General features: G+C 50.9%; 2 protein-coding genes across 3 annotated transcripts in view; one reads left to right on the top strand and one right to left on the bottom strand.

The window, feature by feature from the left end:
• Positions 1-658: 658 nt before the first annotated feature.
• On the bottom strand, positions 659-12,147 carry LOC102410484 (translation initiation factor IF-2). Its single transcript, XM_044947108.1, has 2 exons — positions 11,630-12,147; positions 659-1,917 (listed from the first exon to the last, which is right to left on the bottom strand). The coding sequence occupies exons 1-2, from the start codon at positions 12,145-12,147 to the stop codon at positions 1,890-1,892; spliced, it is 546 nt and encodes a 181-aa protein (XP_044803043.1). The 3' UTR covers positions 659-1,889.
• PAXIP1 (PAX interacting protein 1) overlaps positions 12,010-14,205 on the top strand; it is a 40,371-nt gene continuing 38,175 nt past the window's right edge. For both annotated transcript variants that reach the window (XM_025291913.2, XM_025291912.2), the window contains exon 1: positions 12,010-12,226. In XM_025291913.2, coding sequence (XP_025147698.2) covers positions 12,146-12,226 — 81 coding nt within the window. In that variant the 5' untranslated portion in view covers positions 12,010-12,145. The remainder of the gene's footprint in view (positions 12,227-14,205) is intronic.

Below are 14,205 nucleotides of genomic sequence, written 5' to 3'. Positions count from 1 at the left end.
TGTGGTATTAGAACTGCTGTGTAGCTGTGTTTTAATATCTCAAAAAATTATCTTCAGAGTTGGCTGGGAATTGAACGTTAATAAACAAAGAATGACACTTTTAATTCACAGCCCCTAAATTATATCAACCTCAGATATACAGATGATACCACACCCTAATGGCAGAAAATGAAGAGGAACTAAAGAGCTTCTTGATGCAAGTGAAAGAGGAGAGTGAAAAAGCTGGCTTGAAACTAAACATTCAAAACACTAAGCTCATGGCATCCAGTCCCGTTGCTTCATAGCAAACAGAAGGGGAAAATGTGGAAGCTGTGACAGATTTTATTTTCTTGGGCTTCAAAATCATCGCGGATGGTGACTGTAGCCGTGAAATTCAAAGATGCTTGCTCCTTGGAAGGAAAGCTATGACTAACCTAGACAGTGTATTAAAAAGTGAAGACATTACTTTGCTGACAAAGGTCTGTATAGTCAAAGCTATGGTTTTTCCAGCAGGTACGTACAGATGTGAGAATTGGACCATAAAGAAGGCTGAGCACCAAAGAACTGATGCTTTTGAGTTATGCTGGAGAAGACTCTTGAGAGTCCCTTGGACTGCAAGGAGATCCAACCAGTCAATCTTAAAGGAAACCAACCTTGAATATTTATTGGAAGGACTGATCCTGAAGCTGAAACTCCAATACTTTGGCCACCTGATAAAGAAGAGCTGACTCATTGGAAAAGACCCTGATGCTGGGAAAGATTGAAGGCGGGAGGAGAAGGGGACGACAGAGGATAAGATGGTTAGCTAACATCACTAATTCAGTAGACATAAATTTGAGCAAACTCCAGGAGATGGTGAAGGACAGAGAAGCCTGGAGTTCTGCAATCCATGGGATCGGACACGACTTAGTGACTGAACAACAACAAAAATGTGTTACAAGCTTAAAGTTTAAGATTCTTGGTCTTGTTATTCTGTGATTGTTTTCTTTTTGTGAATAAATGTTCATAAGAATGGCTGTCTCATGTTGAAATGTCTGCCTTTATCGCAGTAAAATGATTTTTATTATCTTTGGACGATGTTCCTAAAACACCTGAATTTATCTTGATAGACACTGAAGTATCTTCATTTTAGATTCATGTAATTTCTTTTCCCCATGCACATCACTACACAGTAGGCATGTACACTGGGTACATTCTGAGTAAATTTCACTGTCTTTATTCATTTTCACCTGTGCTGTGCTAATAAGTCTCAAATTAAACAGCTCCATCAAGTCTCAGCAGCTGGCACTGTGCCCCGCTGCGGATCGCAGACTGAGAAAGGACTATTTGGGGAAGCTTCATAATTATCCTAAGATGAAAATGTTGGCAGCCAGGAGATACATATTTTTCAAGATTTGAGAGAAAATTTAATGAAAGTGCCACACGCATATTACTTAGGATGATCGTTTGCAGTTAATATGAGGCTGTTTCCTCTCCGGACTTCAAAGTTTGGACTAATTAATTAGCCCTAATTCCCCTGTCTTCCTGATGGTCAAGCACTCAGACAGACCTCCGGAGACCGCAGAGTTGGCGCAGCCAAGTAGAGGAAGTGCCGGCTGGGGCTCCAGGGACCTGCGAGTTAGTTCACACCTGTTGGGTGTTGTCTTTGGGATGGAGTCTGTGAGCCTGTGACCTTGGATGCCCCAGCCCACAGTCAGCAAGCCGAGGCCCACGGGCTCAAGCTGGCCGGCCGCCCACCTTCGAGGAAGGGGTGCCACTGAGCCAGCCCCGGCCATCGGCACATGTGTTCCTCTACAGCTGCCGTCTAGCTGCAGTGGCGGGGTTAAGGAGTCAGAACGGGTGTCCTGGACCACAATGCCCGCAGTGTCTTCTGTCTCGCCCATCACAGGACAGGCTGGCTGGCCCCTGGCCTAACCTCTCTGGACCTTGTCTCCCCATCTGTAAAGAAAAGCACAGGCGTCAGTGACAGTGGAGCAACTTCCAGTCGAAGAAGGAACTTTCAATTTTGCACAGCTCTGACTGTGTTTGGTGGTGCCTTAAAACCAAGGTGGAAAACCCCCAGCAGTGATGTTAGCTCATTCGAAACGCACCCATCTACTCCCTCAGTATCTATCCATCATCCACTTGGCATCGGGCACCATCCTGAGAAGCTGGGGACATACTTGTTCAGAGCAGTAAAACCATTAGCAGTGGCAGGATTATGTGGGAGTTGGGTGGGGGTACTGTGTGAGATGGGCAAGTATTTTAAAATCAAGTCTTTTGGAATTTTAAATAGAAGCACTGGGAGGAAGGCAAGCGCCATTTTAGGTCCCCTGCCTTGAAAACAGATGCGTTGGGCAGCCATGCCACGGAGTGGAGATGAACTCTCTCACAACTTGGTTGGCTTTAGTCAGCCTTGATCCGTCCAGAGAACCCCCAGTTTATGACTTCTTTACCATCAGGAACAGAAGGGACCAAAGCAGTTCTGTCTCAAGGCATCAAAGATGTTTTGCGAAAGGGGACGTTTGTGCATGGACACAGCAGAGGTGTGGCCGGCTCAGCTGTGCATGTGTGCAGCCGTTTCAGGTCGGGGGGGGGGTGCGGGGTCTGCACGAAGCCAGGGGGCAGGGGTGTGTGGTGGGTGTGTTTGAGGGGGTTTGAGCAGCCGGTTGGTGGGAAGAGGCATGTATGCAGTGGGGTGGAGGAGGCAGGCTGGGGTGCTGGGTTCTGGAGTGTGTAGTGGGCGTTTGGGGGAGGTCACAGGAGGTCATGGGGGCACAGCCGGCAGGCTGGTGGGACTGAACCTCCTCCGCCAGCCGTGGGAGCTGCTGGAGAGCTGGGCAAGGACAGGAAGCGCTGTCTGGCTGGTGCTGTTCTGAATGCTGCCCTGCCCCACACTGAACACGAGTAGGTATTTTCCAAATGGGAACAAATGAGAGACAGCGTCCTGTGCCTCCATTTCAGCCTCTACATTTGGGGATGAGGATCTGTAGTAGATTCCACGCTGTGAGCCACGTGGGCGGTATTCTGTCTTCCTGCATGGTTTCTCCCTGACAGCCTTCAGCCTACTTCTTTGTAGTGGCTCCCCTGCGACGTCCCCTGCTCCGGGGTCTGGCCTGGTCCTGCCGCCCCACGTTCCCTCCAGGCCCAGGCCTCTGCTCAGGCTGCTTCTCCAAGTGGCCGTTGGTCCCCTCTTTCCGTCATCCTTCAGAGCCCTCTCAAAACTCACCTCCTCCAAGAAGCCCTCCGTGTTCATCCCAGTCCCCATGGTAGCTCCCTGCTTTGAACTCCGTCACCTTTTACTACTCGTGTTGGCATGGAACACATTGTTTCTAGACCGGAGTTCAGGCCTCCCATGGGTGCATGTTGCTGGGCCTTGCTTCTTAAGCCAGGCCCATCTGCAATGCACCTAAAGTCCCTGTGCTTTCTCAGCTGAAGTGAACTTCCTAGAATCAGACTGCTTCACTTTACTACTACATTAGGTCTGGGTTCAAAACTGTGCCCCCGCCCAAGCCTTCTCGTGGGGTTCTCAGTGGAGCTGGGGAACAGTGGTGTTGAGGACCAGTGGGGGTACGCAGTGTGGTGCAGAGCCCGTGTGCCCAGTGGCTCAGACCTGCACCAGGAGGTGCTTCTTGGTGGGAAAAAGAACAACTGAGATATATCGTGGATACAGCCTCATTTTCTCTAAAAAGCAGTTATTTCATCTTTTTTGGGGTATTGCTACATTAAAACATCAGTTCAGTTCAGTTCAGTTGCTCAGTCGTGTCTGACTCTTTGTGACCCCATGAATCGCAGCATGCCAGGCCTCCCTGTCCATCACCAGCTCCTGGAGTTCACTCAGACTCATGTCCATCGAGTCAGTGATGCCATCCAGCCATCTCATCCTCTGGCGTCCCCTTCTCCTCCTGCCCCCAATCCCTCCCAGCATCAGAGTCTTTTCCAATGAGTCAACTCTTTGCATGAGGTGGCCAAAGTACTGGAGTTTCACCTTTGGCATCATTCCTTCCAAAGAAATCCCAGGGCTGATCTCCTTCAGAATGGACTGGTTGGATCTCCTTGCAGTCCAAGGGACGCTCAAGAGTCTTCTCCAACACCACAGTCCAAAAGCATCAATTCTTCGTTGCTCAGCCTTCTTCACAGTCCAACTCTCACATCCATACATGACCACTGGAAAAACCATAGCCTTGACTAGACGGACCTTTGTTGGCAAAGTAATGTCTCTGCTTTTAGTTATCCACAAATTGTTGATATTTCTACATATATAAACATGAAAGAACAAGGCCTATTTGATTTCCATGTCATGCAGTTTTAAGGCTTAAGATTTTACTGTGACCTACCAAAATGTTTTCCTTTCAGTCCACTGACAAGTCTGAGGAAAAACGATCTTTTAATATGCTGTTCAGAGAAGGCAATGGCACCCCACTCCAGTACTCTTGCCAGGAATATCCCATGGATGGAGGAGCCTGGTAGGCTGCAGTCCATGGGGTCGCTAAGAGTCAGACACGACTGAGCAACTTCACTTTCACTTTTCACTTTCATGCATTGGAGAAGGAAATGGCAACCCACTCCAGCGTTCTTGCCTGGAGAATCCCAGGGACGGGGAAGCCTGGTGGGCTGCCGTCTATAGGGTCGCAGAGTCGGACACGACTGAAGTGACTTAGCAGTAGCAGCAGCAATATGCCGTTAGACCGGGTGGTAACTTCAGAGACTCTCCTTTTCATTAGCATTACTTAGCAGTATTCGGTGATTCATGGCTGTCTTATGTCTATAACTAAAATCACGTGGTTGGGCTATTTCTCACAACATCCTATGTTCTAGGATATTTTGACCTTACATAAAGGATATATCTGTTGAGTTTTAATTCAGCAGAAATTACTGAATCCCAGCTCATGTTTTCACCTGTACCGTGTTTCAGAACAAGTGGGAAGTATCTGGGAAGTTTGCAAGTATCTGGTATCTCGCCTAAAATTCCCTCCAATCTGGCCTGTCCTGCCACTGATCGTAAAGCAATAAGTGTAGAACTCGGCAGTATTCCCTCTTGCCACAGCTTTCCAATTATTGAAAATGAAGTAACTCCCTATAGAGGAGAAATCATTAAATATATAGTAAATAATGAGGTTAATTAATTTAACCCCTTCTAATTAGGAAACTAATTAAATCAGAAAATTAAAACTGACACAAGACATTATAAGAGGGAAATTCTGAACTTAGAGCTAACAATCATCTCTTCATCTTCAATCAATTCCAAGAGAGGACTGAATACGTATTAGCTGCAAAAATATAAATCAGTGGACTATTTTCAACTTCTATCAAGGTATACCTTCCACACCACTAATACTTTGTTTTTTTCTACTTCTATTATATTGAAATTAAATCGTTTGTTTTTTTAAAAGAATGAATTTGAGTAAATATAATATAAAAAGGTGGATTTAGCCCAAAATCTGCTAGCAATTCTCATCATCATCGAGTCACTTAAACTCTCTGAGCCTGTTTCCTCATCCTCAGGATATTCTATTAAAAAGTGAGGCTGACTCACAACATCTTGCAGACGGAAGCACATCTGAGATGGAAGTATATCTAAACAGAAGGATTGGGTCAGAAGCTCGAGTGGGAGAAGACTGTCAAATCCTTGTCAGTGTTTTATGATACGGAACCAGGTCCTAGTCTAGGATTTACTGGTGAACAATCTGAGATGAGACTAAGGATACATTTTCAAAGAAGCCCAACTCTGTCCATGACGGGAAACCATCACGCCCATCAGCGTTACCTCTGGGAATAGCTTCCAACGGCCAGGAAAAGCCTCAGAGCAACCACAGAACTAGACTAAGGTCGTGGTGCTCAGTGCCACTGGCCACAGTGTCTCTACGGTGAAGAGCGTCTGAGCAGGCCCTGCTAGATGCCTGTGGACCCTCTGTCCTCTTTACATTGTCTCATTCTCCATGCAGTTGACAAGCACATGGAGCACTGTGGTCCAGGGCCTTTCTGGGGGTCCCCTCTGGGCATGGTGGCGGGAGTGAGTCCATGTGGATGCCCCAAAGCCGTAACGAGTGTGTTCTAATTCCTGGCCATGTCAGTGCTACCGGGTGCTTCCCATCAGATGGCCGGTACAATTCATAATGACAATTTCTGTTTATGCACTTTACAGGCTGAAAATGAAGCAAGAGTTAATTCTATAGCCAGCCTGCCGCAAAGTAGTTCACCTTCAGTAGCTAGTAAGCTGTTTTTTTTTCCTGTTAGGACAGCTACAGGTTTATTCTACACCTCAAATTCAACAGCCTGCTCTGGTGGGACTTCAGGACCTTCATATACTTGGCATTTATTTCGTATTATTGCCTATTTGCCCCTTGTATCAAATAACCAATTACTATCTAAAACGTCCAACTTTTCTGTTATCCGCTCCATCTGAGAAGTTTGTCCCATCGATCCTGGCACACAAGGAGCGCTTCTCTAAAGCTCTGCTGCATTTATTAATTCCACCACTGTCAGGCTTGTGTACCCAAGTATTTGTTAGCTTTTCGAGGGCAGGCATAACATTTATCTGGAAGAAGACTTCTCAATGTTCCATCAGGTCTCCATGTCTGTTATGTAACTCAGATCACGGCTGAAGCAGCCTACTCACATTAGCATCACCTGAGAACGCGGATTTATAAAGGGATGGCTACAAAGGTGGAGGCAGACGTGTGGGTGGCGGGGGAACCAAGGGTCAAAGGAATGAGGAAGGAAAGGAGAGCGGGGCCTCAGAGGAGGCAGCTGCATAGGTCACGTGACCTTGCCAGCTGCAGGCAGCCTGCCCAGAGGTCCAAGAAACAAACACAGCATCTCCCTCCTTCCTGCCCTCTCAGCTGTGCCGGCGCCTTGTTCAGCAGATTCAACTGGGAGCCTGTACGGTCACCCAGCGAGGTAGGCATCCTGGGTAGGGAACAAGGCCGCGGATGGGGTGCAGACCTGCGGGAGGAGGGGCGCTGGAGGCTGCTGCAGGCCTCCGACCAACGCCTGAGGCTAAGAGGACACCCACCGACCCCCCAACTCAGCATGTGTCTACCAAGTGGCTAGGTGCAAGCATGGCTTTTTAAAATTATCTTTAATAAATTTTTTAAATGTTTTATTGTATCCTATTAGTATGATCTTAGTTTGTTAGAACTGTTTTGAAACTAAAGATGGCAGAAATTGGCAGAGTGCCATCAATCCCATCTCCTTTTCCTGGATACCAGGAAGACTCCGTTTCCCAGCCTCCCCTGCAGGGTAGGCTGGGGTTACAAGACCTGGTTCTGGCCAGTGGAAGTGGGTGGACTGGGTGGTAGGCGGCTCTCTGCAGGCCTGGTGGCCAGGGAGCCTCCGGAGCGATGTTTTGCTTGCTTCCTCCCCTCTGGAGAGCAGGCAGGAAGTGGCTCCCACACAGCAGCCCCGAGGAACGCCAACTGAGCAAGCCCCCAAGCCGTGTCAGAAGCGTTCCGTGTCCTGATCGGGTGGAGGCTGCACGTACTGCCTGTCCTCCAGCTACGCCCCGACAGCGGCACCCTGGGCCCTGTGCACAGGGCGGTCGTTGTGTGGGCTGCCCTGGGCGTCCAGGCCTCTGTCCCTGGAGGCCAGCTATTCTCCTCCCCTCCAGCCAAGATGCCTCCAGGGGCACCACCGCCCGAGCCAGAACCAATGACAGAGTCCTGGTGATGAACACTCACTCTGTGCTCTGCACTCGGTCCTCGAGCAGGGAGGCGGGTGGCGCTAGTCCCTGACCTTGGAGCATGGAAGGAAGAGTGTAGGACCCTGCGCATGGGCTAACTGTGCGATGAGTTTACAGCCCTGAAACCGTCAAACTGGAAACAAAGGCATTCACAGAGTTGGTTATCTAAGTTATCAGATCAGATCAGATCAGTCGCTCAGTCGTGTCCGACTCTTTGCGACCCCATGAATCGCAGCACTCCAGGCCTCCCTGTCCATCACCAACTCCTGGAGTTCACCCAGACTCACATCCATTGAGTCAGTGATGCCATCCAGCCATCTCATCCTCTGGCGTCCCCTTCTCCTCCTGCCCCCAGTCCCTCCCAGCATCAGTCTTTTCCAATGAGTCAACTCTTTGCATGAGGTGGCCAAAGTACTGGAGTTTCAGCTTTGGCATCATTCCTTCCAAAGAAATCCCAGGGCTGATCTCCTTGCAGTCCAAGGGACTCTCAAGAGTCTTCTCCAACACCACAGTCCAAAAGCATCAATTCTTCGTTGCTCAGCCTTCTTCACAGTCCAACTCTCACATCCATACATGACCACAGGAAAAACCATAGCCTTGACTAGACGAACCTTTGTTGGCAAAGTAATGCCTCTGCTTTTGAAAATGCTATCTAGGTTGGTCATAACTTTCCTTCCAAGGAGCAAGGGTCTTCTAATTTCATGGCTGCAGTCACTATCTGCAGTGATTTTGGAGCCCAGAAAAATAAAGTCTGACACTCTTTCCACTGTTTCCCCATCTATTTCCCATGAAGTGATGGGACTGGATGCCATGATCTTCATTTTCTGAGTGTTGAGCTTTAAGCCAACCTTTTCACTCTCCTCTTTCACTTTCATCAAGAGGCTTTTGAGTTCCTCTTCACTTTCTGCCATAAGGGTGGTGTCATCTGCATATCTGAGGTTATTGATATTTCTCCCGGCAATCTTGATTCCAGCTTGTGTTTCTTACAGTCCAGCGTTTCTCATGATGTACTCTGCATATAAGTTAAATAAACAGGGTGACAATATACAGCCTTGACGTACTCCTTTTCCTATTTGGTATGTAAGTTAAGGTACATTTAAAAATAGAGCATTATGTATCCATTAAACGATGCAGATCTTTTATCTACTGACCTGGAAGGACCTTCTTGTTTCTGTTGTTTTTAGGCCAGCAACATAATTTTTTTTCAGGCAAAAATGTATTTGTGTGAGACAGTGTCTGGAAGGATTTCAGTAACACTGCTTCCAGGATAGGATTTGAGATAATTTACTTTTTTCCCTGACTCATGTTCCCTAGTTTTTCTACACTGAACACATGACTTTTGGTGGAAACTGTGCCCTGTGGGTCCGCTGACTGACCGCTCCCATAAAGAAACACATGTTTTTTGGCTCCCAGGTTCTCCTGTGAGAAAATGCTGGCTTGCTGATGCCTCTAACTTAAGTATTCCCTTTCATGAAAAGGTCAAATGTTGTAGTCTATAAACCCCAACTAGAGGTTTACTAAAAATTAATAGTACCTAACTTTAAGGGGTTTGTGACTAGCTGAACTGAACATGAGACCAAGACTGAGACTGCTGCATAGAATAGAAAGATATGCATTAAAAAAAATTTGTAAATACTTAAATAACGGCCTCAAGTTCCTGCCAGTAAGTACAATTTGAGTTAAATATTCTCTACTTTCCATTTCCTAATTTCACACTTTTTTCTGCTAGCTTCAAGATACCCAATTTTGCAAAATAAAACATGAGAAATGTGTATTACCCTATTTATCAAATTAGTATTAAACAGGCTGTTTGTTCTCTGAAGGTTGATTACTAACAAAATGATCATGCTTTGAACTTAGTTGGGAGAAGCTGTAAATATATTAATGCTCAATGTCGCATATGGGGTCATACATGTACCGAAGTTAAAGAAGTACAAAGCTTTTGTTAAAAGCACTGATACTTCCTCAGAACATGCCTTATCCAGGTGAAGTCAGAATTCATCTAAAGAAGTTTCTTTTATAACTGGCAAAGCAGCAGTGTGCTACATACACCCTACTGAATGTTTTCTCTGTGGGCCACTGACCCGGACCCTCTTGATGTTGGTGAGATAAGGCCCAACGTGTACAACAGTGACCTTGCACAGTTTAATGTTTAACAATCTCTTGACAGGTTGATGAGATTTTAAATAACAGATTTCTTAGTTCCATAATTTGCCTTCTTGACTATCAGAAATCACAGTAGGGTAAAGTTGCCCTGCTGAATGTTACAAGTTCTTTTTTTAACTTACAAAATAAAATACCTGGCTGAGATATGCTTTAAGTCTTTTATTATAAAAATACATGCTTAGTTCCTGTTTAATGAAGGAAGAAAAAAGCTAGCAAGTTCTCTCACACAGGTCAATAAAAGGGGATGCCAATTTTGATTTGATATTTAGAACTAATTTATCCCTCCTACATTTTCTTAACAAAGAAGGTAAAATGTTACAATGCTGCTGCTAAGTCACTTCAGTCGTGCCAGACTCTGTGCGACCCCATAGAGGGCAGCCCACCAGGCTCCCTCGTCCCTGGGATTCTCCAGGCAAGAACACTGGAGTGGGTTGCCATTTCCTTCTCCAGTGCATGAAAGTGAAAAGTGAAAGGGAAGTCGCTCAGTCATGTCCGACCCTTCGCGACCCCATGGACCGCAGCCTACCAGGCTCCTCCGTCCATGGGATTTTCCAGGCAAAAGTACTGGAGTGGGTTGCCATTGCCTTCTCCGAAATGTTACAATGGCCAATATCAAACTTATGCTTGGGTAGTCAAAAGAACAGTATATTCTTACTCATTCAGGCAAGTACCCAATGTTTTTATTATTTGTGAAAACAAAAAAAGTTAGCATCAGAACAGCGTTGTTTCAGACTATTCAGAAGACAGATGAAAAAAGAGAAAACATCAAAATGATAAAACATAAGGATATTTAAAAGGCTTGGGCTTCCCAGGTGGCACAGCGGTGAAGACTCCGCCTGCCAATGCAGGAGACGCAGATTCCATCCCTGTGTCGGGAAGATCCTCTGGAGGAGGCATGGCAACCCACTCCAGTATTCTTGTCTGGAGAATTGCACGGACAGGGGAGCCTGGCGGGCTACAGTCCACGGGGTGGCAAAGAGGCGGACATGACTGAGCCATTAACACACAATGTGCTTACTTCCTGCCCATACAAAAACCACTTATTACACACATAACGAGTGCACAGACAATCAAAGGCGTGTCTGCTGATTAAACAGAGCCAGTGTCCTGGGTACTGCGTCCTGGTCAATGAACTAACCACAACTCACTTTCAGAACTTGTGTCTGATCGCAGACTAAAAAGTGATAGCCTCAGAAATGAGGCTGCCACAGTCATTCTGAAAAGTTTTTTTTTTTTTCCCCGACCAATTCCATTAACATTTACTTCACGATAGAGAACGAGATGGCTGGATGGCGTCACCCACTCGATGGATATGAGTTTGAGTAAACTTCGGGAGTTGGTGATGGACAGGGAGGCCTGGCGTGCTGCGGTCCATGGGGTCGCAGAGTCGGACACGACTGAGCGACTGAACCGAACGGCTTTCCGCTTAGCAGGGAGCACCAGCGGGCCTCCCTCACGTGCCTTTCCACCCCCAGGCCCCGGCCGCGGCGTAAGCCCCGGGGGACGCGGGGGTCCCGCCGGCCGCCCCACTCCGCTCCCACCCTGCGCAGGTACGCCCGAGCGCTGCTCTCCGGGCGCCGCCCGATTACGTCACAGCGCGGGCGCGCGTCGCGCCACGTGTCGTCAGCGGCGCCCGGAGTGAGGAGAGCGGGGCTGGTTCCGACCTCACAGGGTCCCCGGGCAGGAGCCGGCTCGGGCGATGGGGAGAAGCTCAGTGCCCGCGCCCGCGGGACCGGCGCGCCTCCAGCAGCCCGCGGCGCTCGGTCCCCGCCCTCCAGCCCGGGCCTCCCCCTCCCCCACCTCCACTCCGCTCCAGACCGTCACCTCAAGTCCCCGCTGGGCGGCCGCCGGCGGCGCTGCGCTCGCCCGGGCCCCGCCCCCGGCGCGCGCATGCGCAGCGCGTGCGGCCGCGCGGGCCGACGGGAGGGCCCGCCGCGCTGCCGTCCTCCCCGGGGCCGGCCCACTGCAACCCGCCGGGGGGGGCGCGTCTCCCCACGACCCCCGAGCTCCCCCAGGGGCGGCGGCCGCCCTGAGTCCTGCGCTCCGCGGCGGGTGGCCCGCCGCGCTGAGCGCCCCCCGACCCCGGGGCCGCGGCGGAGAGCTCCGGGCGGCGCCGGCCGAGCGGCCCCCGGCCCTCGGCTCCCCCTCGACGGCCGGCGGGATGGTGCGGCCCACGGGACGCGCGCGGCTCCCGCGCTCCAGCGGCGCCGAGGGCGGGGGCGCCGAGGGTCCGACTTGTAGTGCCGGAGCCGGAGCCGCGCGCCTGCCGCGCCGTTGGGGAGCGGGCCCCGCGGGGCCGGGCGGGAGCCGCCTCTGCGGAGCCTCGGGGCCGCCGCGACCATGTCGGGCCAGGTGCCCCGCGTCCCCGAGGAGATGTTCAAGGAGGTCAAGTACTACGCGGTGGGCGACCTCGACCCGCAGGTACTCCGCCTCCACCCCGCCGAGTCCCCGCGCCCCCCGCGCGCGCGTCCGGGTCCCGGGGAGCCCGCGAGTCCGGCTGTGCGGAGAGCAAGGCCGGAGGGGACGGAGCGGGCACCGGGGTCTGCAGCCCCCGCGGGAGGGCACCAGGGGCTTGAGGGGACCCCAGGAGGGGACGTGGGGCGCGTCTGCGGCGTCCCGCGGCGGGCGCTCGGTGGGGGGCCCGTGCCCAGACTCGGAGGAAAGTGGGCACGTGGATAGGTTCTTCGCGGAGAGCCCAGCGCCGGGTATCCCCGTCCCCTCTCCGTGGGGCGACCCCCCTGCCTGCGGTCGCGCGGCGCCTCGTCGGCTTCCCCCCAACCCACCCCCTCTCTCCGCTCCTTCGTGGGCGGAGTCCGGACTGGGACACCCTCCCGCGGCAGCCCGGGCTGACGGGTGGGTCCGGGGTGGGACCTTCGACAGGGTGAAGCCAGTAGGGGCGCGGGTCCCGGGGTGCTCAGGGGACAGTTAGCCGCCCCCGGGTGGCAGCCCCCCGCCCCTCAGCTCGCAGGTCTGCAGCTCGGTCCTCTCCTGTCTTCTCCTAAAGTATTGCATCTGTTTGAATGTCCGAATTTTATGCTTCCACTGTAGGAATGGACTGTAGTTGGGTCTCCAGGTGTTCTCTTCCCTAAAGTTGTGTCTGTACAGTTACATCGCCTGGGTGTCGCCTTGGCTGTGAGTGCTGAAAGTGGAGAACTGAGGCCTGGGCCTCCCGAGTAGAGAGGGGGACTTAATAGATAAACTGGAGGCAGAAGAGCTGCGGCAGGCTGATGGGTCTTGGCCTTCTTAGAGGCTTGTGAGTTGGTGTCCTAGTAACTAAATGCTTGGCAGCCCCCAAGGTGGATCCTTTCTCCCCTCTAACTCTGAAGTAGAGGCTTTGACTTGGATAAACAGATGGTGAACTCAAAGAGGTGAAAGTAAGTGCCCGTAGCAGGGTGGAGGCTTCTCCCTTCCAGCTTGGGTGCTCTTTCCTCACTGCCTGCTGTCCCTCTCCCCTCTGCTGCCTATCCTCTGGTTCATTTTAAGACTGACCAGAACTGAAGCAAATATTACTTAAAACCTGGAGGAAGCTGAACTGGAGCCATGCTTACTCAACTGTGAATCAAGTCTAAGGGCTTAAAAATGTCCTTGCAACCACTGAGGTCTGAAACTGTTTTCTGAAAGATGGTTGATTCTCTGAATCTTAAAATGTGGATTCCAGTTCACTTGTGTCAGATGAACTTCTAGTTCACGACCACACATGGGCGCTCTCACCACCTGGAGCTTGCGGTGTGCTGCTCAGACCTGACCAGCGGCCTCCACCTGCCCTCCAGCCTCTGCGCCCACCCGGCCTCCGTTTCCGCCCCCCTGTGCTCTGGGATCTTGTTGGCTCAGAGCTTTGCCCCCATCTCTGTCTACACAGATGGCTTTACTCGGGTGGGACCCTGCTGTCCTCGATGCGCTGTGTGTCCTCCTAAATCGTACAGTGGCACCAGAGGAAGCCGTGCCCTAAACTAAAACTTTCTTTCCCCCGTCAGCTCGTAGTGGTGCTTGGGAGCTGTGCTGTGGTGTCGCAGTTTCTTGCACACGCCCCCTCAGTCACCAAGTCTTGCCAGTTCCCTTGCATCATTTTCCTGTCCAGTTCGGTAACCTGCCTCTTTCACCTGAGTTATCGCAGGTGCTTCTTAATGCCTGTCCTGCCTTCACTCCCGCAGTGTAGACCTGTCCTTCCACTGGCGGCGGTCTTCCTGTCGTGTCTGATCATGGTCTTCCCTGCTGACCGCCTGCCCCTCAGCCTCTCTTTCAGAAGACACTCTATTTTATTTTGGGGTAAAATACAAAGGCGCAGCATCTGTGCCACACTGTCAATGGTCTGGTCTGTGTTCTGCCCGGCGTGTCGCATGCCGCCCTCTCCGCACGCTGACTGTGTTTCTGCGTGGCCGACGCCTTTAAGCTCCTTGAGA

Source organism: Bubalus bubalis, chromosome 8 (genome assembly GCF_019923935.1).
Source record: "Bubalus bubalis isolate 160015118507 breed Murrah chromosome 8, NDDB_SH_1, whole genome shotgun sequence".
Lineage (NCBI taxonomy): Eukaryota > Metazoa > Chordata > Mammalia > Artiodactyla > Bovidae > Bubalus > Bubalus bubalis.
This window is presented reverse-complemented; position numbering and strand designations above follow the sequence as displayed.

Coding starts and splice junctions, on each gene's coding strand:
- LOC102410484 (XM_044947108.1), bottom strand. CDS start 12,147: ATGGTCGCGGCGGCCCCGAGGCTCCGCAGAGGCGGCTCCCGCCCGGCC. Junction 1,918..11,629: donor CCGCCCAGCGGGGACTTGAG/GTGACGGTCTGG, acceptor TTTTCTTTACAG/ATGGGGAGACAAGGTCCAGA.